Below are 24,217 nucleotides of genomic sequence, written 5' to 3'. Positions count from 1 at the left end.
TTCATTAATTCCCTTGAAATTCTCGACCTTTTGTTCTTCCATATGAATTTTTCTAGGTAATCCTAGTCCATCTTGAACTGCAGTAACATTTTGCCAGCTGCATATCAGATATTTTGAAATGGGTTTCCTGTAGGATTCTTAATCCAAAACAGAACTCATCATTTTCTCTTTTGAACTTTTGTATTTCTTTCAAGGGAATCACTATCCTTCCAGAAATATAAGTTTATAATTCTGATGCTATACTTCTCACTTTTATATCTATTCAGTTGCCACTTCTAACTATTTCTACTTTTACAACATCTCTCCTATTCTATTCTATTTTCACAGCTATCACCCTAATTCAGAAATTATTATTATTTTATTATGTCTTTCCCTGACTATTGAAATAGCTTTATGAGTGGACTATGTAACTCAAATCTCTTCCTATTCCATTCCATCCTTCACACTGTGGTCAGTGATTTTCCTGAATTGTAGGTCTAACTGACCATGTCACTTCTCAGTAAATTTTAGTGCCTCCCTATTATCTCCAAGATCAAATTTAAACTTTTTTGTTAGGATTTTAAAATTCTTTAAACTTGGCTGCCTCCTATCTTTCCAGCCTTTAAGTTTGATGTCCAAAATTATAGTGTTGATAGCTCTGTTGTATTCTACTTTGTAGAACTATATTCAATTTTGGGTGGCATATGTTAGGGAAATCTGAGAATATCTAAAAGAGTAGGATTAGAAAGGTGAAGAACATTTAGCCTAGAGAAGATTTATGGCAGAAATATGGTACAAGTAACTTTATATATTTGAAAGGTTGTTTTATAGAATAAATATTAGATTTTTCTTTTGTCTCCAGTTTACAATTAGTAGTACTTTGTAAACGCTTGCAGAATCTAAGTTGGAAAGGATCTCAGAGGCCATTTAATCCATTTAATATGTGAACAAGAATCCCCTCTATATTACCCTAAAAAGTAGCCATCTGACCATAGCTTAAATCTCTTGGAAAAAGGAACCCACTCCCTTCAGAAGCTTCCACTTTTTTTATAATTGTTCAGAAATTTTCATTACATAAAAATCTAAATTAGCCTGTTTGTATCTTCCAGATTTGATGTTAAATATTTTTCCTAATTGGTTCTCCAATCAATAAACATTTATTAAGTGCCTACTGTATTCTAGGCAGTTTTGAGAATACAAACACAAAATTGAAACAGTTTCTGGCTTCAGAGAGCTTATATTCTAACAAGGAAAAGAACCACATAAACACACACATACCCCTGCTATGCATTGGAGAGGAGAGCACTAGAAGACTTTGGAAAATACTAATAATTAGAACTTTCCAAAAGTGGAATGGGTTTGATTATAATGGATTCCCTCTGAAGTACAGTATCTCCAAGTAATGTTTGGATCACTGCTTCTTGGGAATAGTATAGAAACCTTTCCTGATCTTTCCTTTTTTTTTCATTCTCTCCTCCTCTACTCTCCCCTTTCCTCCTTGCAAATATTAGTATCCACCTTTCTAGGACACTAGGAAAAACCTTGTATTGGTTTTGTATGTAAATATTTTGTTGTTGGGAGTAGGGGAGGCAATCGAGGATAAGTGACTTATCCAACATCACACAGCTAGTAAGTGTCTAAGGCCAGATTTGTATCAGGCTTTCTGTGCCATCCAGCTGCCCTGTATATGAATGTGTATACTTACCTTTGTATTTGTTTCCTCTAGTAGAATGTAGGCTTATTGAGGAACTGTTTCATTTTTTATCTTTGTATGCCCAGCACCCTGGCACATAGTAGGCTCTCCCTAAATAAGTTACTGTTTGTAGCTAGGTGGTGAGGAAGTCCTTTTGAGTGCCAGACACTTAATAGGAGTGACTCTGGGCAAATAATTTAAGCTCTTCATGCTCAGTTTCTTCATAGGTAGTGAAAATATTAATTGCATTTATCTCATTGGATTGCTGTGAGGATCAAATGTGATAATATATGTAAAGCATTTGTCAAATTTTTAAAATTTGTATTTTGTTAATATCAGCTTTTCTTTTTCACTGATCAGTTATTTTTGTATTGGAGTGATCTCTGAGATCCCTTCCCATTCAGATTATATAATTTTATGTTTTACTCATATTTCTCTTTTCCTTTTTTTTTTTTTAAAGATTCTGAATCAAGGCATTTTGCATATTTTTATTCAGATTTTATCTTGTGAGAGTATTGCAGATGGATATAAGGAATCTCAGTTTTAGTCCTCAGAATTATTGCAATTGTTGTCTATTCGGTTTTCATCATTATTGATGAAACATCAAATGCACATATTAAAGCAAAAGAAAAGAAAGGCAAAGAAAAGATCACACTGTGTAGTGAAGAGTGTACTCTGCTGCTTTCTGGCTGTTATTGTTCTTTCTTTTAGAAAGTATTTCCACATATAGTAGTGTTGTGATATGGGAGCCACATGCTAGTGGCTGCTGGAGGTCTAACTCAGACCTGTAGAATGGATCTCTTTATGTGAGTGGTTGATGATGATGATACAGGGAGACTGAGAGGTAGTTGCATTCTCTGACTCTGATAATAAATAGTAAGAATATATTACAATACATAATTAATCCTATAATAAATTTTGGGCTTTATATGGTGTTCTCCATTTTTTTGGTGTATATGCTTTCAATAAAGAGCTGTCATAAAATTGTGAAACTGAATTTTACTATATCAGGTCATTTATCCCTATCTCCAGGCAGAAGCCCTTTCTAATAATTGTTTAAAATTTATTTTAAAGTTTCCAGGGAAGATTATAAATCAGATAATGATGTTCTTTCCCCCTTTTTTTCTTTCCTAGGTTGGAGCAGGCTGGATTGGGAAATGTAAGTGGCTCTCAGTTGTTGATTGATCTGATTATTTACAACTCTTTAAACTGAAGTGTGACCCTCCATAGAGCATTGTGCAAAGTTTGCTAGGAGTTTTTGATGGTTAACTCTTAATTATGTCTTAATTATACCCTCCTTCCTTATGCAGCTTTGACCATTTGTATATCTATGTGAACAAACATTCTTAGAACACTTAAATGTCTTAAATTCACCCATTGTTCCCCAGTTTCATAACATTTTCAGGGTTACCTCTTTTTCCTCGTCTTTCTGTTAGTCTATATGGAGATCTCTCTATCCTTTGTCTTCTGATTATATCATCATTCTTTTGAACCATGGTCAGCTTAATGAGCTCTACCTTTGTTACTCCCTGCTATCTTTTCCTTCCTTGATTGTTAGGAACAGGATTGGAAGAAGCTACTTTGGTTGTGACAAAGAGTAACATTACTCTGGAGTCTACCTTTCCCCCCCACAGCTTCATATGATCTTCTTGAAGCATGGAAGAAAGTCAAAAGAATAGGATGTGGATTGTGAAGCATTACTTAATAACCTTCAAAGGTTGAGTCAAGCTCTTTGGTCCAGGTCTAAATCTGTTTTGTTTTGAGCTTCCTGATAACAAAATAGCTTAAACAGATCAATCCACTTTGTGGAGTTCTAGTTCTTTTTCACTTTAGAGTTGTGCTATTGATATTAAAATTAATCTTATAATGTGATATATTTCAAAGGCAAAAAAGGACTATTGAACATTTATTTTCATCATGTCAGTTGTTTTCAACAGAGGGACTCATATCCATCTCCTGAAATTAGTAAGTGTAGGACTTTGTGGTTATTTTTGAAAACATTGATTTTAGTAGGAAGAATCAAGCATAACACCAAGAATTTTGGCATTTTGAATCCTTAGAAAAGGGTATTTTTGTTAGTCTCACATTATAGAGATCTTTGGCCTAGTAACTTTCAATTTTTATGTGTTGTAGCAATTTGTAGTTGGACTCTGAGGAATAGTTAATTTTTTTTCTGGACATTTTCAGCAGAAGAAACAAGTTATATTCTTGTTTAACAGCATTTTTTTTTAATAGTGCTGGTGGCTTTCTGAATTATCATCCTTTTAATGACTTTAAGATTTGTTGGAAAGAGAAAGGGAGGGATAAGAGAGACCCCCACACAAAGCAACATAATAGAATTACTCTTAGTTAAATGAATTTAAAAAAAAATTGTTCCTCAAGTTTCCTCAGCAGGTAAAATGATAACAATTTTCAATATTGTTTCCATTTTACAAATACAGAAATCAAGCTTTTAAAAAGTACAATTCTTTTTTAATATTAAGAAAAATCTTTAAAAATTATCCTAAGATAAAGAACTCTGAAAAAAGTTAAGTTGCATTTTTCCCCCTAGATGCTTATTTTAAACTTTGTAATATGATGTCTTTCCTTTTATTCTCTAGTACGTTGGGAACGAACTCTTGGTGCCATTGTCAGGCAGAAAAATCAGCCAATGACACCTGAGGCAGTGAAGGCTAACTGGAGGAAGATCTGTGACTTTGACAATGCTAGCAAGCCTCGGACTATCCAAGGTAAAGTGAATCACCCCTTCACCAGTAAAACAGATTAAGGAATTGAAGAAGAGACAAAGAGTTCTCTTTAGTTGAGGCATAAGCCTCTATTTTAATTTTAACGATTCAATAATAAAAGCCTGTTTTCTGCTTCAGTAAATGTTAGAACCATTGAACTTCCTCTCCAGGTCCTTAACATGAATCTCTTTAAGTTGATAGTAAAATATTTTTGTAATGTATATTGTCCAGCTATGAATGTCAGAATCTAGGACAGATTTGCTAAATGATTTTTCTTAGGACTCCCAGAGTTTTGGCTGTGATTTAAGGATTATTAATTCAGACATGGTTTTTAGATATAGCAAGCTCTTATAACTCTGCAGGCATGCTATTAATTTAAACTTTTATTGCTGTGATTTCTACTACATAAGAATAACAGTCTCAAGAAAGGTTTAATTTATTTTATTTGTATCACTCCTGTTTTTAGTTTTCCACTTTTGTTCATAAATTTCTCCTTTGGGTGATTGGGTATTGAGCTTTTACACTTCATTTGCATTTAACTGTTATATTTTAGAGTTAAATAGGAGCATATAATAATAACTAAATAACTTAAAATATAGCTCTTCCCTTTCCGGAATGATATGTTATTTGAGCCCCATAGAAGCCCTGAAAGTAGAGATTGCAGGCTTTATTGTATGAATATTACTAATGAACAGCAAACTGAGATTCAGAGAGATGTTAAATGATTTTCCTTTGGTCAGAAAGCAAGTAAGTATCAGAGATGAGATATTAATCTGTATGTTTTCTACCCTGAATCCATCATTCTTTCCATTATGATTATGATTATGATTATTATCCAGCATTATTATTGAGGAGAATATGTTAACTTTTCCTCTTAAGTGATTTAAAGATAGGCACTATGCCTTTCTCCCCTTCATATATCTTTCAGTGCTTATCATAGTGCTTTACATGCTTGGATATGTGATAAATGTTGTTGAGTGATAGAATTTCCTTGGCACCACCAATTTCCCAGTCTTGCAACCATCTTGGAATCTTCCCCTTGCCTTTTATCTTCTTCATCACTAGATTGTCCTTGTTTATATTTTCAAAAGTTCTCTCATCCATCCTTTTAATTCATTTCCTCTTTTATCAATCTTGATCAAACCCTTGTCATATAACAGATTACCTTAATTATCCTTTAATTGATCTCCTGTACTTCAGTTTACCCTATATATTGACATCAAAATTGTCTGCAGGAAAAATGTAGAGTCTTCAAGATGGTTTTCAAGGTTTTGAACATGGCTTTTTCAATCTTAATACAAATCGTCTACTCCAGCTTGATTAACATTTGTTTATACTATTTTTATTCTTATCTTTGTTGTCATGTTCATGCTGCTTTACTCGTTCCTTGGTGTCCTCTCCTCACTTTTTACCTTTACCTTTACCTCACTTTTTCTAAGTCTATTTTTTCTTTTGAGTTTGGATCAGTCTCACCTTTTTCCCAGGAAGGCCTAATCTGGATATTCTGGCCCTCATCAGCCTCTTCCTTCTCAGAATTATAAAACCTCTGTTGTGTAGGAGACAGCAAAATGAATTACTTTTCCCAATGCATAGCCTTTCAAATACTTAATGACAGGTTCCATAACTTTCTTTTAGTCCCTTTTTCTCCCTAGGTTAAATTACATACTCAGTTCTTTTCCTCAGGTGATCTTCATGAGACTTTTAATTCATTTAGCATGCATTAAGCAATGTCCTATGTATTGGGAATAAAAAAAAAAATAACAATCAAACAGTCCTTTTCTTTAAGAAAATACTTATATTCTGGTCCATGGAATCAAAGCCTTTCATTGTCCTCTGGTTGTCTTCCTCTGGATGTTCTCCATCTCATAATAGTTATTGATAATAATTTATGTTAATATAATGCTTTTAAAATTGCAAAGCATTTCACTTTATCTCATTTGAAGATCACAGTAACCCCAAGAAGTGTTAATTTCTTTACTTTACAGATGTGGAATCTTGTGATTATTCATGTTAACTTTTATTTCTAGGTGTTAAGTCCTTTTTTGTATATTTCTGAATAGTAAGTCAATATGCATTTATTAAGCACTTAACCATGTGCTAAGCACTGAAGACAAAAGAAAGGTTAGAAAATCTGTCCTGCCCCCAGAGAGTTAACATTTTAATGGGAGAGAGACAACATGGAAATAATTATGTGCACGTAGGACATAAACTGAGTAGATAGAAGATGGTCACAGAAATTAGCAAAAGGTAGGGTTTAGGGGGAATGGAGGAGGCTTTTTGTAGAAGCTGGGCTTTTAAGTGAATCTTGAAGGTAAGAAAGTCTAGAGACAGAGATAAGCAGGAATAACATTCCAGGCTTGGGAGAGAGCCATGAAAATTCATGGAATCAAGTGATGGTATGAATACAAGGAGCAGCAAGGAGGCTAGTAGTCTGTGGGAGAAGGTCAAGTGTAAGAAGTCTGAAAAGTTAGGAAGGGGACAAGTTATGAAAACTTTAAATGCCAAAAGGAGTGTTTATATTTGATTCAGCAAGCCTCTGCAGTTTATTGAGTAGTAGTTGATGTGGTCAGACTTGTACTTTAGCAAAATCATTTTTCTGAATTGCTCTAAGACCTGTAACAGTATTTTGTGCTTTTATTTACCTTTTAAAAAAAAGGTATATTTTTCTTAATATGAAAATTGCCTTTTTTTACCTATTACTTTAGCTACATTAGATCAGTATAAGTTAATGTAAAAATTCCATGTTTCTCTCTACTTTGTCCATTTTTCCATTTTCTGGAAAGATTTTCATAGTCTCAGATGAGTACTTTATATATATTTTCCTTGCTTCCTTTTCATTGAAAAAAAAAAAAAAACAAAAAACTTGAGTAACTGAAGATTTGATAATACAGTTAGATCATGATTAATGAGAATTTGAATAAGATTAGATTTAGTACAAATTATAAAATGATACTAGATTTTATATAAGGTGAGTCAGAATTTAAACAATGTGACAAAATGTGAGCTGGTCAAGAGTTTTAACATGCTACTTTGTTGTCTTTCTGGACTTGCTTCTCATTGAGTGTGACCATAATGTGCTACTACATACCCAATTACCAACCAGTTGTGGAGTGTGTGTGTGTTTAAAGAGCCTTAACAAAATGGATAGAAGTAAGAATATTTCAGATTGAAACAATGCAGGCGTATAAAAGAAGAGGCTTTTTCTTACTTTAGGGCAAATGTGATGTAATTTAATGGTATGGATATGATTATTATAACTCTAAAGTAAGGTGAGTTGTTGGAATGGTCAGATCTATGCAGTAAAATATTGTATAGCATTCTGGCAAAAGAAAAAGGCAGAGTTTCACTAGCTCTTTGTGATTTGGAAACACTATAAGGAATAGTAGTGTTACAGTGATAGAAATGAAAGATCTTTTAGTTATATGGATTGAAAATTGCAGTCAAACACATTTCACTTAGCAGAGCAGCTGTTCAGATTGAAACCTTAAGTCCATTTAAGGCAGTTAGAGAAAAAAAATGGAGTTAGTGAAGAAAAAAAAGTATACTGCAAGTAATAGTTGGTTCTATTACTTTAAAAATCAAGGTTAGCTGCATAATGTTAAAATTATTAGAAAGGGAACCACTGCAGATGTGAAGTTGTGGAAGCTAAATATCCTGATATTTTGGAGAAAATAAGAAAAGATGGATATACCGATAAACAAATTTTTAATGTGAATGAAATAGGGTTGTAATAGAAAAGGATGCCTTCTGGAATTTATATTTCTAAGAAAAAATAAACTCAACTAGATTTAGAGTGTCAAAGGATCATTTAAGCTTTTTGGGGGAGGTAATCCAGAAGGGGATTTTAAATTAAGCCAATGCTTGGTCTCAAAATTCTTATGCTGTAAGAGACTCCTACCATTGATTGCTTCTAGTTCTTTGGCAGTTAGTTAAGAAAGCATGGTTGTCTGGAACTATTCTTGAAGACTTATTTGTTTTTTCAATTTATTTTAGCCCAATTGCTGAAAAATATAGCAAAGACAATAAGATCATGTTTAAAGCATTAGTGATTTTAGATAATGCTCCAGGTTACCCAGCTAGATTTCCTTCATTGTGGAAAAATATAAGCATAAAGATTCACAGAATCTGGTTTCCAAAGGTAATCATACTTATGTTCTTTGAGAACAGGGAGGGTATTATTTCCCATCATTTAGAATGGTACATTGCACACAGTAGGCAGTTAATTAATATTTGTTGAGTGGAATCAAAGTAATTCTTTTTAAAATAAACTTTTATTGATATTGTTTCTTTATACATTGCCAGAATTTCAATGTCTTCTTCCTTCTTGCAAAGAGCCATCTTTATATAACAAATAATATTTTTCAGATTTAAAAAAAAACAGGAAGAGAAGAAAAAAATATGATCAGTATATTAAAAAATTGTGAAAGCATGAAATGTTTCATAAGCATGTAGTTCCTACCTCTGCAAAGGAGTGCATCTTCTCATATGCCTTCTTTGGGCCATACCTTGAGCAAAGTAATGCATTCAAAACTTATATGATGATTATACTTGAGCAAAATGAATTGCTTTTTTCTTTGGAGTAGGTAATTCAGGAAGGCAGCAGTATGCAAAATAATGTCTATTAATTAAGCTGAGCATTGAAGAAGCACAATATACAACATTAGATCAATTCAGTGCACCTAATCCCCATGGCATGACTTTACTAGAAATATGTTAAAATGAACAAGTAGGATAGAATGCCAAGTCCTAATATCCTTTTTCATTTATTTTTGTTAATTTTTGTACTTTAAAAAAACACTTAATAGCATTTTTTCTAATTTCATGAAAAGATAGTTTTCTACATTGATATTTGTGAGATTTTGAGCTCCAAATTTTTCTTCTTCCCTCCCTTCCCTCACCTCTCTACAAGGGAGCAAACAATGTGATATGTTTTATACATGTATAGTTATGTTAAGATTTCCAAATTAGTTGTTCCATATTTACTGCACTTGTTAAGGGATGCTTCAAGGACTTATAAAACTCTTTTGAGTGAATACAATGATGTTTACTTGTGGAAATAATAATTTCCAAAACTAAGAGGGTTCAAATAAGGATGAAAAATAAATATTAGTTCTTATGTGTTCACTTTGAAAAAAGAAAGTATAATTTAGTACAAAACAATTATATAATAAAAATCTATTTAACAGATATTTATTAAGTATCTTCTATGGGCAAAGTGTTACAGGGGTGGTGTGTGTGTGTGTGTGTGTGTGTGTGTGTGTGTGTGTGTGTGTGTGTGTTACGTGTATAAATATACACAAATTAAACAATCTCACCTCTCAAGGAGTTTACTTTCTGTTGATTTGAGGTGGAGAATACGATGGGATCAGGGGAGAGATTCAGACAAAATGATCTTGGAATATTAGAGTAGCAAGAACTTTCAGATGGGAGGGGAGTGAGAGAGGATCAGGGAAGTCTACATGGATTAGATTTCAGCTAAGCTTTGCCTTAAAGGAAGATAATAATTTTGAAAAGCAAAGGTGAGGAAGCAATACATTCTAGACATGTTGTTCAGTCCCTTTTTCAGTTACTAGAGTGGTTTACCATTTTGTTCTCCAGCTCATTTTACCAGTGAGGAAATTGAGGCAAACAGGGTTAAATGACTTGCTTAGAGTCCACACTCACCTTTCTGACTCTAGACTCAGTATTCTATCCACTAGACATGCACCACTAACTCCCCATTCTAAAAACTGAGGTTGATCTTTGTGAATTGAGGTGTCCCCAGACTGGGAAACAAAATTAGTAACCAGTTTGATAGCAATGTGTAGAAAAAGACTGTATAAGGGAACATCTATATTTTTTAAACTGTAATTCTAATATTTTCCAAAGATATAATTATGTCCTCAAGAGATACCTTAGTAATATTTAAAAATTTATACTAAATATAATAAATATACTAAATATAATAAAAACTTGTCATCCACCTGAAGATCCATATCATTAGGTAAAATCTGGATGCAACTGCAAGTACCAGAAGGATTTATAGCTGTAGTGAACACAATTTTCTATCGTAGCACATCACTGCAAGACAAGAGAGGAGTATATATAGAGACATCTATTTGAATGTGAGAAAAAGCATTTAGTAACTGTATGCCACTTAATACCATTTGGTTGGCACCAAAATAAGCCAATTTATATATCAGGGATTTTTTTATATTCAAAGACTGTATCTGAACAGTGTCTTCTAGCCAGGGTAATGATGGCTTTACCTCAGATATTGATGTTTCTATGGAAATTAGGTAAGGTTGCCCCTTAAGTCCATTAAAAACAAGACAAAACAACTTAACTTTGAAATTATGTAGTACCGACTCTAGGGCTCCTCCATCCAAACTCATGCTTACAGTGGCAGTCTGATTTAAGAGTCTAGCTTCTACTTTTCTCTTCAGTTTTTAGGAAATCCTTGGTGTTTGGGGAGTAGTTTTTCCATTTCATGGACTCCCATGAGTGTGCTTTTCCCTCCAATGATTATTAGCCACATTTAATTAGCTCCCATAACCATGCATTTACTATGATCTTATAAGAATGTTAGTACAGAAAATTGCCTCTCAAATTTTAAGACACCTCTTTTCCATAAGCATATAGAGAATTCAGGGAAAAGAGAATACTCTTAGTTTGATTTAAGATCCAAAAACAAAATATTACATTAAGGACAGAGTGACTAGGAAGAATGGTGAACTTTGGACAATTGGTTCGTGGGATTAGGTTACTAATCTCAAAAAACATGGTAGGTTCTCTTACCATTTCTTTTGTGACATGGTTAGACATAGAATTAGGCACAATCTATAATTATAGGACTTTACTGAATACTTGAATTTTTTTTTTAATGGGGAGTTGGGGAATGAAGGTGCAATTTTTATCTAGTATGTAAGGATGTTAGTTTCTTTTGGCTGCCCATTTAAATAAAGATTAATTAGAAAATATCCAACAGGATTTTGGCTGTCTGGTTCAGTGACTGCTTAGTGACTCCTCAAAGAACTGAAGTCTTCTAAAGCAGATTCTTACATCAATTTTACAAGCATTTGCTGTAATAAACATACTATACTGGGACAAGGTATATTCTTTTTTTTTTTCAATTTTCCTTAGTTCCATGTAAAGACAATTTTTAACATTCATTTAAAAAAATAGTTCCAAATTTTCTTTCTCCTTAACCTCCTTTCTCCCTAAGATAATAAGCAGTTTGATACATTATTATACATGTTAAATCATGCAAAACTTATAACCATTTTAGTCATGTTGTAAAAGAAGGTATAGACCCGAAAGTAAAAAAAAATAAAAGAAAAATATAGAAAATGAATAGTAGTATTTCTTTGGAGGTGAATAGTATTATTCATCATTAGGCTTTTGCAGTTGTCTTGGGTCATCACATTGCTGCATTCAATGTTCTCATTGTGCTGCTCACCTTACTTTGCATTGTAATTTCCAGTTTTTTTTGAATCTATATGCTCATTATTTCTTATGGCACAGTAATATTCCATTACAGTCATATAATAATTGTAATGTCTAATTGATGGACACCCCCCCAATTTTCAATTCTTTGCCCCTATAAAAAGATAAATAATATAATAATATAATAAAGTATAAATATTTTTGTACAAATAGGTCTTTCCTTTCCTCTCTTCCTCTTTTAAAGTCTTTGTGACACAGATTTAGTAGCAGTTTTAGAGGGTCACAGTTTTATAGTTCTTTGGCATTGTGCCAAATTGTTCTTCAGAATGGTGGCATCAGTTCACAACTCCATCAACAGTGCATTAGTATCCCAATTTTCCCATATCCCCTCAACATTTATTATTTCCAGACAAAGTATTTTCAGTCATTTCCATTGCTTCAGCCTCAAACTTAAATTAAAAAAAAATACAAATCATGGATCCTTCATCCTGTTTGTTGACCAACATTTTATTTATAGAGCCTTGTTGGAGTATGCATTTTTAAATGATGCAAGAAGATCTGGCTCAGGAAATAAGGTACAGATGCTAGTGGAAGGCAAAAAACGAAGTGCTTCCTTACATTTGAGTAACACTGTGATCCAAAGGTCTAGTGCTGTTTTAACTCAATTGCTAAAAGCAGTTAGAATACCAATACAGACCAGTATAGTTCTAATGACTTTAATAGTTTCAGATCTGGAAGAGACACTTTGGCCAGATTATGTGATTTTAGATTGTAAGAATATGATAGCTATAGTCATTAGGTTGACTGAATCTTTCAAGGATCTGCACTCGGTATTTGGAAGTTCCAGTGGTGACAAAAGATCAAAGCACCAGATAGTGTCCCAACATCTGGCATGAGAGGAATAAAATAGGTAGTGATGCTCACTGATAGTGATGGTTCTTGAAAGTGAAGATCCCAACAACAAACCTGTGTTGTTTATTAAAATTCAATCTAAAATGCTCCCACTTTATGAGAAAATTCATGATGTTATCAGAAGCAGCAAAGTCATAATAGAACAGGGATGTCAAATATGCATGCCTATACTATTCCCAACTGTGGCCCATACCAGCTTAAATGTAATTGAGAAATATATTTAATAAAATAAATAAAAATATACAAAAAGGTAATGTTGATATGTGATTTTCCGGTCAATATGTGGCCCATATTATCTATATCTATATCAATATCTATCTATCTATCTATCTATCTATCTATCTATCTATCTATCTATCTATCTATCTATGGGATCCTTATACATGGTTTAGCATAGTGCTGTCAGACTGAACTAGAAAGAGGGAGGATGCCACTAAACCTTGCATACCAATCCTTATGGGTACATATTAATTTAGAAAACCCTATATTAACATTATCTACATTTTATTATTTGTTTTGTTAAATGTCAATTACATTTTAATCTGGTTTGGGCCTTATTGTAGTCTATAGGCCATACATATGGCACCTTTGATTTAGTGGTCTGGTTTTTATTTGAGTTTGACACCACTTATATAGAATATAAGGGAGTGAGGCAGTTAAGGACTGGATAATGTGTGTGTTTGTGTATGAATGAATTTTATAAAATTTGGTTAATTATAGAATGTGTTTATTTTAAATTAAGGATCAACAGAAAACTGATTATTTTTCCTAGGAAGATTTTGGTATTTTTTTATTGTTCTTATTGTTTGTATTTATTTATTTTTAAGTATTTATTTTTGATACATTTTTTAAGTAGATGCACATACTTCAAGATGGCCAATTTTTTGAAGTAAGTGGTATACTATTTGCTGTGAGATTAACTGTATGGCCAAATTTATTGGGACATTCAAATTTTGTCAGACCAAACATTAGTTGAATAAAGTAAAAATCCTATGGATGGCTTTAAATTACAGGCTTTTTTTTGTATATGAACTACAGAGTTCTTTTTATCCTAGAGGTAGAGAGCCCTTGAAGGTTTTTGAGTAGGAAACTCCATTATTCTGGAAGCTGTGTGAAGAATGGATTAGAAAAGGGAGAAACTAAAAGCAAGGCCTAGTTCCTTTGCTTCATTTGCATTAGGGGGAAGTGATGTTCACCCAATAGGGGTAAGAGGCATTGTGGTATAATATGTACAATGCTGTACTTTTGGATTCAGGAAGGCTTGGATTTAAATTCTCCTTTGACAGTATGTAAATATGAGCTATTTTTATTTTTTATCATTAAGACATCCTACCCAAGAAATGTGAACTTGATTGCTTTTTGGGCTTGGTCTTGGGGGTAAGAAGCCTGGTGTCTGTGTGATGTGGCTTTTCTTAGTGAAGCAATACAGAGTAGGTAGAGTCTCCAGGTTCTAGTTAGTTGATCTCCAAATGTTATTTATCTGAGTCTATCTAAAGTGGGAGTAATTTTAGTCTTCGGTCATTTCTCAGTGACTAAATTTGGAGTTTATTGATGTGTTCTATACTCTTAGATCCAGTGTAGAATGGAGCAGTGGATGCTGGTATAGGACTTAGTATTACCTGAGATCCTTCCTACTTCAGGTGCTTATTGGTTAAAGCATAACCAGTAGGGTGGGGTAGGTTTCTCCTCCATATGTGGCAGGCTTTGGCTACTTTCCTGTTCCCTACTGTGTTATTGTGAGGTAGCAAAGGACTGTAACAGTAGAATTTTCTTCACATTAGTATATTAGAGGAGAATGAGTATTCTTTTCATACTTGGCAGTAGATTTCAGAGCAAGAGGGCTTCCACATTTAGTTACTGAGAAATGACCCAGTATTACAGTTCTTCCCAATCTAGTAATAGACTGTGGTTAGTAGTGTCAGAAACAACTGAAAGATTAAGGGATCATAAATACTATGAAATGAGCATGAGAATAATTATAAGGACATAGTAATATCTGTTAGGTACTTCCCATGAGGCTGATCATGTACTCTGATCTCTTTTGTCAGGGTATGTGCTCTGTCCTCTTGATAAAGGTTAGGTGTGACTATAAGCTTTTGGTTGTTTTTTGTGTTTCTCTTCCGTGAGTTGTATTGAAATTGAATAGAGATTTAGAAAGGAAAAACCATCCCCCTAGAAAAGCTATACAAAAGCTCTTTTGGGTAGTGCCTCAGGATTTTCTCTCTCCTGCCTTCTTAGAACATACAGTTAGTCAATTGACAACAATTTATTACTAGGTGTCCCACAATATAGGCTCTCAGAATATAGAAACAAAAAATGAAAGTCTCTACTCTTAAGGAGTTGAGATTCTACTTGGAGAGAGAACTGTAATACATAAATATATGCAAAATAAATATAAAACATGACGTTCTTAGGGAGGGATCAGGAAAGGCTTTGTGTAGAAAGTAATTTGAGTGAAGTTTTAAAAAAATTATTCTTTATGGCAGAGGGAAGAAGGAACATATTGTAGGTTTTCTTGACTAGGACTGACTCAGGCCAATCATTATTGGAATTGGAATGAAACAGGATACTCATAGACCATTTAATATTTAACAGAAAGAAATTTGCTTAGCAGTAAGATGCTCCTAAAGGATGCAGTATTGATTCAGTAGAACACAGTTCTATTGATCTCTGAGTTACAATAATAGGAATAGGGATAAGGAATAACGATAGCTTCTAATGCGGTGCATCACTTAGCTCTTCCATTTTATCCCAGCACTTTTTGTTTGTGAGGGCTGGGGACATCGTGGTATGGGCTGTTTTCCTCTAGTTTGCAAAGATTATTTCCAATTCTAGTTGAAGTTGATTAGGATGTATATAGTAGAAAGGGAGATTTTTTTCCTCCCCATCAATGAAGAGAAGTCAATTGGTAAGAGAAGATTCTTATACTGAGCAGTGGCAATCACTTTTTCTTGCTTTTCCATCTACAAAATAAGGTGACTTCTGTCAATTATTTGAAAAGAGGGAAATGTAGGTGATGTGTCATTGCTTTACACTGTATAATATCAAACAATCCACTCAATAGGTCAATAACATGAGGTCAAATTATTTTGGTAATAATTTGCTAAATTTAAAACTGTGTGCAGCCTTCTCAAATTTGAGCTGAAAACTCATAAATTATTTTATTAATGACCGGAATTTATTGTAGGTTTTTCTCTGACTTCAGAAATATTTTTACAGATGTTAAATATTGTTCTTAATTTTTGTTTATTTTAGAATCAACAGCAGGTGTGATTGAAGTCCTAAGTAAAATAGATTCTCAGGGAGAGATTTCCATGAATCATACAAGTCATGCTGCATCAGCAACCACATCTGATTTTGTAAGTAGAGGGAATAATACCAAAGCAAACTGTCTTCTGTCGTGCCATTTTTTTTTTTTTTTTGGTAGAACTTGTCAGATTTCAGTTATTTGTAATAGTTTAAAGAAGCCAGGTACATGAATAATTTAACTAAGGATCATTCACCTTTGATTTTGTTATGTTAGAATGTAGATACAGTTGATATTCATCAAATTCACAAAAGGGACACTAATACTGTGAAAATGGGCTCTAATATTTAAAAGGCAGTATAACAAGTCTTCTTTATCTTTTTTTTTCTTTTATTTTCTCCTTGCTTTTCACTTTAAGATGTCAATTTTTTAAAAAAAAATTTATGTATTTATTTATTTACAAAGCCATATATATGGGTAATTTTTCCAACTTGACTCTTGCAAAGCCTTTTGTTCCAGATTTTCCCTCCTTCTCCCCACCCCCTCCCCTAGCTGGCTGGTAGTCCAATACATGTTAAATATGTTGAAATACATGTTAAATCCAATATATGTATATATATTTATACAGTTATAAAATATAAATCTCAAAGTGGATCTTTTGACTGATAATCTTTTCTTCTTCTTTATTGCTTATCTTATCTTTTCTAGATGGTGAAATTGGGGTACTCTAGCTAGGTAGCTGAGAGGTAGGGGTGGGTTGGTGGGATTAATAGGGATGGGGTGGGAAGAGGGTGGTAGTGGTTACTGGTAATTTTTCCGGGCATTTATCTCTAATCCAATCCTGAATGGTGAAAATAATTCCTTGGGATTGATCTGTTGCAGGGCCATTCTTGCAGTACAATGAATAAGGTTCATTGTGTGGGCTCTGGTACTTTGACCTACCTTTTCCAAAGAGGCAAGTGCATAGTGACTTGCCCTAGAGTCTATAACTCATACACTTATCCTTCCTTCCATGCAAAGTAATTTCATCATGTATGTTAAAATGTGTAGTGTTGGCCAACTTCAGTTTTTAATATAGACACTTGCAAATATTTCCTTTTCAGGAAAGGTGTTTTTAAAATTGGATGTGAATTGTTATAAGAAAAAATGACTATCCCTTAATGAGGGACATACTCTGTTAATAAAATTCTAAGTAAGATAATCAGAAACAAAGAATGACACTTTTATTTTTTGTTCTTTGACACATTAAATGTGTGCACAGTATCCATTAAGAATTCTGTATAATAATTGTTTGAGATATTGGCTTCTTAACATAGTATATTAGAAATGTTTTACTTTCTTTTAAAAACTATTTATTTGTCCTGTTCCTTTTTTATTTTAGAAGGCATATTTATATCTTATTTTGGAAAACTTTCATTGTTAAATAATCTGAAGATTTATAGCATGGCTACCAACTTCTCACTCTTATCAGTATTTTCAAGGAAATACTGATGTAATATGATTTTGTGGTCCTCTGATCTTGGGGAGCTCTGATTTTAACCACAACTTAGTCAAATAGCTTCTAGCCTCAGGAAACTCCCACAGATCAAATTTCTGGGACAATAGTGAATAAGACCATTCCTCACTTCATAGCAGACTGGTAATCTTGTCAGTAATAATCTGATCAGCTGAGAACCACTCCTTTTGGAGACCTCTCCTTCCTACCTGTGAGCCGTAGAATTAACATATCTATGATTGAAAACTGTTTAAGTATATCTTCTTGCTTCTGTTTCTCTACTGAATTCCCTTATAATTCAGTCCACTAAGTAATGGCGTACCATTACTTTCAATAAATTTTGCCCCTTAATTAGGAGATGAGTTCATGCCTGCAAATTCTTTTGAGATACCTCACAACACTAATCTGGGACCCCAAAATTTTGGGGTCCCTCTTCCCATCCTCAACAATATTGCATAGACATTATAACTAGATTTAATCTTGCTTTAATAAGCATTGTTATTATATTCTAAATAGTTCCATAGTTGGTCATACTATTGTATTTATGGGCTGCTGTGATCTAGACTAGAGAGAATAATAGTCAGCCAAGTTAGGAGAAAAAAATGAAAATCAGATGAATTCTGAGCTTGATCTTTTTGTGACTAGGAACAAAGAACAAACAAAAAGACATCTGTTCATATATAAAAAGCACTTTCCTTCCTTTCCATCTCCATCTCTCTCTCTCTCTCCTCTCTCTTTCTCTCTCTCTCTCACTCATATATGCTTCACAGAAGCATGGGTGGGTACATGCTCATGTACCCGATAGCAAAAGAACCTACTTTGAACAAAAAGTCAAATGTTACAAAGCTATCAAACACTCCTTCAAATAAATTAAGATGGGATTTCCATCTTGTCATTTTTTTTCTAAAGCAAAATTTGTATACTTATAAGGCAAAATAATAAGTTTATTATTTTAATAGTAACTTTTAAAAGTATATAATAAAAGAAACCAAAATTTATTCACAGACTAGAGCGATTGGCTATAAGCTGCCTCAGCGGACCTTTTCTTATACTGAACTTGAAGCTATTATGTATGCCCTTGGAGTGGGTGCATCAGTTAAGAATCCAGAAAACTTAAAATTTGTTTATGAAGGAAGCTCAGATTTCTCCTGCTTACCTACCTTTGGCGTCATCCCAGCTCAGAAATGTATGATGGAAGGAGGACTCTCAGATGTCCCAGGACTTAATATAGACTTTGCAAGGGTATGTATTTTAAGAAACATTTATTGACATTTTTCCTTTATGGGTGAGAATAATACCTTATTTTCTTTCATATTTTGTTTTTTTCAAAGTACCTTGTAGTATTTCAGATATAAAAATTTGGATAGTCTTTTCATACTATTTAGAATGGGGAAAGTTACCTGGACCTGTGATTTAATTGCTTTAAGATACTCTTGACGAGGACATTATTTATCAATGCAGATCAGTAACTTCTTTGCAGTATTAGAGTGGCCAAGAACACAAAGAAGTTAAGGGTCATTGAGCCATCAGAGCTGGAAATTGCACCCAAGTGACCCTGTTCTAGGCCAGCTCCACCCATTCTACTAGACTGCCTTTCAACATTGCTTTTAATGGTATTTTCTAGAGTAAAATCTATATGATCATTTAGAAAATGAATACTGTTTTTTAAATAAGATCAACTTAAAAAAAAAGATTTATTCAACTTGAATGACGAGGAAATGGGACAATCAGTTCTTTTTTTTTTTTAAGTTAGAAGGAACTTTAAAGTTAATCTAACTTTACAGAATTATTTTACAAAGAAGAAACTAAGGTCAAGAAAGATTAAGGAATTAATGGTAATTTGGCTACAAATTCACTACTTAATACATGGCACCACGATGATGCATCAGAACTATTGTATGATTAGCTTAACCTGGGAATAGTCTTGATTTGTACAAATGAGGTATTCTAATTTATTGTTTATAAGGTTATAGTGTCATGGATTTAGAATGGAAGGGACTCCTAGGCTGACCCTGTCTTGTTAAAGATGAGGCCTGAAGGTCCAAAGAGGTTAAATGACTTGTCCAAGATCATATGGATAGTAAGTAGCAGAGCCAACATGCAAACCTAGATTTTCTCCTTTTAAATCTGGCCTTTTTTCTATTGGTTCAAATTATTTTGTTTCATATGTTTAAATGCTTTTAACTTGGACTAAAGTATTTTCAGAGCCCAAATTTCTAATTCAAAAGAAGCAATAATTTCAACTAGTTGACTAATAGTTTAAGACTAATTTAATGGAGCTTTGCTTACCACAACACCCTGTGAGATAGGAGGCTCAAATATTATTAGCCATATTTTAGAGATGGGGAAATTGAAGCTTAAAGAGACTTAAGTGACTTGTTCAAGATGATACTTCTAATAAAGGCCAACTAACAATGTCTGTTTTGCTTGCTTCAAATGATTATAGGATCTAATGAGATGACATATGTGAAAATATTATAAAATATGCAGGTGATATTTTAAAGCTTGAACCCCAGGTACTTTTTGCACTATAGAATACTGGAAATTGTCCTACAGATTGGTTTTTTTGGCGTGGGGGTTGAGGAGAAAGGGAGGTTAAAATAAAAAGGTTGCCAATTATAAGGGCACTACATATTAATCTATAGTTAAAAACAACAACAAAATCAACTTTCCTCCCTTTTAGTTCCTCTTTCCCCCCATATAACCATATCTTTTTCACTGCTGTAAACACAAAGGTACAATAGAATCAAAGCCATATCTGGCAGTGCTCTGTTATCTTGGTATGATGAGCACATGAAGAACCTGCTATATTTTCGCATTCTATTTTTTTTCTGTGTAGAGATAGCAGTTTCCCATTTGGAAAATGTGGGGAATGGGTGTTTTAGGTGTGAGAATAGCAGAGCTGGGGTACCCTGAATCCTTTCACTGGAACTATTTTTTTTTCTTTACCATATACTAAATACTACTTTTAGTTTTTGCTGACTTAATCATTATTTTTAAAATCTAAGAAAAAAAATCACACAAAAACCCAGAGATTTATCTGAGTCAATGAATGTCAACCTTTATAAACGTGAGCATGTACTTAGATATAAAAGGCTCTGAATGTGATTAAAAAATGAATTCCAATTCAATAGACATTATACCTATTACATATTAGACTCTATGGACACCAAGACAGGAATAAGAAGCTTATTTTGAAGTTTAGAAGAACTGTGCATAACTATAGCAATGTAAAGAAAGTTAGACAAGATTGTGTGATGATCAGTTGTGATGGACTTGATTCTTTTAAAAAATGAGGTGATTCAAGGCACGTCCAATAGACTTGGAATAGAAAATGCTATCTGCATCCAGAGAGAGAACCAAAAAATTTTTGTTGTTACTATTTGCTTATTTTTGTTTTTGTTTTTTTTCTTGTATTTTTTCCCCTTATGATTTTCTTGCACAGCATGGCAAATATAGAAATATATTTGCAAGAATTGCACGTGTTTAACCTCAAAAAACAAAGAAAGTTGGAGAAGAATAAAGCACTAATAACAGTGGTGACTCAGCCAAGACTTCTTGGAGGATGTGGCATCTGATTTACGGTTTGAGGGAAGACAAAGATTCTGAGAGATGAAGATGCAGGAACACATTCTAGGCATGAGAGATACTGAGTTAGGAAACAGATGTAGATGTCTCTTGATTGGATCATAGTTTTTGTTTTTGTTTTTGTTTTTTTTTCTGAGGTAATTGGAATTAAGTTACTTGCTCAGGGTCACACAGCTAGGAAGAGTTAAGTGTCTGAGATCATATTTGAACTCAGGTTCTCCTGTCTTCAGGGCAGGTGCTCTATTTACTACGCCAGTTAGCTGTCCCTGGATCATAGTTTTTGAAGGGGATTTTAAAGTCAGATTGAGGATCAGATTATAGGGGTCATAAAATGTCAGGCTGAAGAATTTGCATTTTAGAGATATTTAGAAACCACTGAAAACTTTTGACCAGGAGAGTAAGATGGCCATACTTATTTTAGTAACTTGGAAGAGAAATTGAAAGGAAAATCAATTCAGAGGTTGTTAAAAAAGTGAGAGATGATGAGATATGAATAAGCTTTTGACAGACAGTTGGGTATAGGATTTTGGACTTGGGAGGCAGGAAGACCCTAGTTTTGAATTGCAATCCTTCATCATTTACTTTCTAGACCTCAGTTTTCTCCTCTGTAAAATGAGGTTAGACTTGACAATCTTTAAGATCTCCTATAACTCTAAATCCTGGGTTTATGTAGCACCAATCTAATGATTGATAAGACAAAGTCATGTCTCGTTTCTTAATATAACTTTTAGGGCTCATTCTATCTTTTGAAAAAGTAGTACACACTGTATTCAATTGTAAAGGCAATTTTGTTTTCTAGTTTTAAAATTTAAAATAATTTAAATGGTATAGTTTTAGATGGTTTAGATTTAGATTTATAGTTTCACATGTATAATAAGATTCAGATATTTAAGATTATATTTTAGTCTGAAATGTAAATTTAAGTAACACATTAGCATGTTTTGCAGAATCACACAATTTACTCTATAGCCAGTGGAATCTTGCTATAGCTTCAACTGTAAGTATATTCTTGTATTATAATATGAGGTTATATCTTTCAATTCAAATAATATTTGAGAGTTCTTGGGTGCAATAAATATAGGCAGTTTAAAGAGGATATAAAACTTCTGCTCACAGATAAATTACCATCCCATGTAAGTACCGAAATTGCATGGTACCTTAAAAATGTTCCTAGATAACCAAATGAACATTTGGGTGGCCATAGTGTGGCAGGTAGTATGTTTAAGTCCTACAGAGAAAGAACTGTAGAAGTACATTGAGGATGGTAACTCTGATTGTTATCAAGCATGAAGTCTTAGCTTTGTGGATTTTAGTTGATTATAGGAATCGTTTGCCTAAAAATACACTACTTCTTATCTTGCCTTGATCCCAGCTAAGACTTTTTCTTTTAAATAAGAACTAGAGATAGTACTATCATATATGTAGCCTGATGTATAAACAACTAGTTGTTTCCATTCATTTGCAGACAGTTTGTTCTTGCTGGGTGTGATTTCTAAATTTTAAGCTTTAGTTTGGGGTAAATTGCATTAGATTTGGGGTGATTCTTGCCTAAAACCAAAGGATTAGAAAACCTTTTTGGTGCCTAGACTTTAAATTGGAAGTTCTCAACATGTGGTCTCTAAATTAAAAAAAAAACAAACAACCCCCCCCCCAAAAAAAAAAAACCCATTGTATTTTAATATATATTGATTTCTTATGCAGATTTGAAATCAGGTCCTCCTGACTTCAGGGCTGGTACACTATCCACTATACCACCTAACTGCCTCCAGAAGCTACTTTTTTTTTTTTTTTATTAAAGCTTTTTATTTTTCAAAACATATGCATGGATGATACCTTGTGTTCCAATTTTCCCTACCCCCACCCCTAGATGGCAAATAGTCCAACATATGTTAAACATGGTAAAAATATATGTTAAATTCAATATATGCATACATATTTATACAGTTCTCTTGCTGCAAGAGAAAAATCAAATCAAACTGGAAAAAAATGAGAAAAGAAAATAAAATGCAATCAAACAACAACAAAAAGAGGAAAAGTGCTATGTTTTGGCCCACACTCAGTTCCCACGGTCTTCTCTGTGGGTGTAGATGGCTCTCTTCATCACTGAACACTTGGAACTGATCTGAATCGTCTCATTGTTGACGAGAGCAATGCCTATCAGAATTGATCATCATATAGTATTGTTGTTGCTGTGTATAATGATCTCTTGGTTCTGCTCATTTAATTCAGCATCAATTCATGTAAATCTTTACAGGTCTCTCTGAAATCATCCGCTTATTGTTTTTTACAGAACAATAATATTCCATAACATTCATATTCCATAACTTATTTAGCCATTCTCCAACTGATGGGCATCCACTTAGTTTCCACTCAAAAAGGCTGCCACAAACATTTTTGTACATGTGAGTCCCTTTCTCTCCCTTAAAATCTCTTTAGTATATACAGAAACTACTTCTTAACAGAAGCAATTTTAATCTGAATTAATAAAAGCCTTCTTCCTCTTCTTAGAATATGATTATTATCATTATCACTTAAGTCCTTCCTTGGCTGACTGAGCCTCTTTAGAAATTGCTCAAGTCATAAGAATGATTTTTAAAGATTTTGTTTTAGGACATTGTTGTGGAATAGATAATTAAAAACTAGTAAATGTTTTCATTCAGATTAGACCAAGGATTTCAGGTTAAACTCATGTCCTAATAGTATTATGATCTATATAACCCAAAGTGGGAGTTAGGTTAGGCAAGATGTTCAGTTTTCCTATTGTATCCTTTACAATGCTATTTGAGCTCATTTGATCCTCAAGATTGTGACAACAGCAGTATTCCTTTTTCATAAGTGAGGAAACAGGTTCAGAAAGATAGTTGGTATTACTTGCCTCAGTTACATTGTTAGGGGATTAAAAAATCAGTTTATTTGACTTCCAAACTAGGAGTATTTTCAGTATTCTTCTCAATAAGGAAACAAAAATTCATCTGTGAACTTAGAATTCTTGGATAAAATGGCAACCCTGGTGATTAGACATAGCTAGATATAAGGGTTATGTATTCCCTGGAATTAGAGTAACCTGACCCAGTGATGAACAAAAAGATTGTTTAAATTTTTTTTTAAATCTTATTTTTCTTGATATCCTTTGCTTTTACATTGGCTTCATT

General features: G+C 33.3%; 1 protein-coding gene across 1 annotated transcript in view; it reads left to right on the top strand.

The window, feature by feature from the left end:
- The window catches only part of HSD17B4 (hydroxysteroid 17-beta dehydrogenase 4), a 148,059-nt gene that overhangs the window by 54,455 nt on the left and 69,387 nt on the right, over positions 1–24,217 (top strand). The window contains exons 10-13 of the mRNA XM_074281524.1: positions 2,807–2,831; positions 4,273–4,401; positions 15,991–16,094; positions 18,483–18,719. Coding sequence (XP_074137625.1) covers positions 2,807–2,831; positions 4,273–4,401; positions 15,991–16,094; positions 18,483–18,719 — 495 coding nt within the window. The remainder of the gene's footprint in view (positions 1–2,806; positions 2,832–4,272; positions 4,402–15,990; positions 16,095–18,482; positions 18,720–24,217) is intronic.

Source organism: Sminthopsis crassicaudata, chromosome 1 (genome assembly GCF_048593235.1).
Source record: "Sminthopsis crassicaudata isolate SCR6 chromosome 1, ASM4859323v1, whole genome shotgun sequence".
In the NCBI taxonomy this organism is placed as follows: Eukaryota; Metazoa; Chordata; class Mammalia; order Dasyuromorphia; family Dasyuridae; genus Sminthopsis; species Sminthopsis crassicaudata.
The sequence above is the reverse complement of the archived record's forward strand: the minus strand, read 5'-3'. Positions and strand labels throughout refer to the sequence as shown.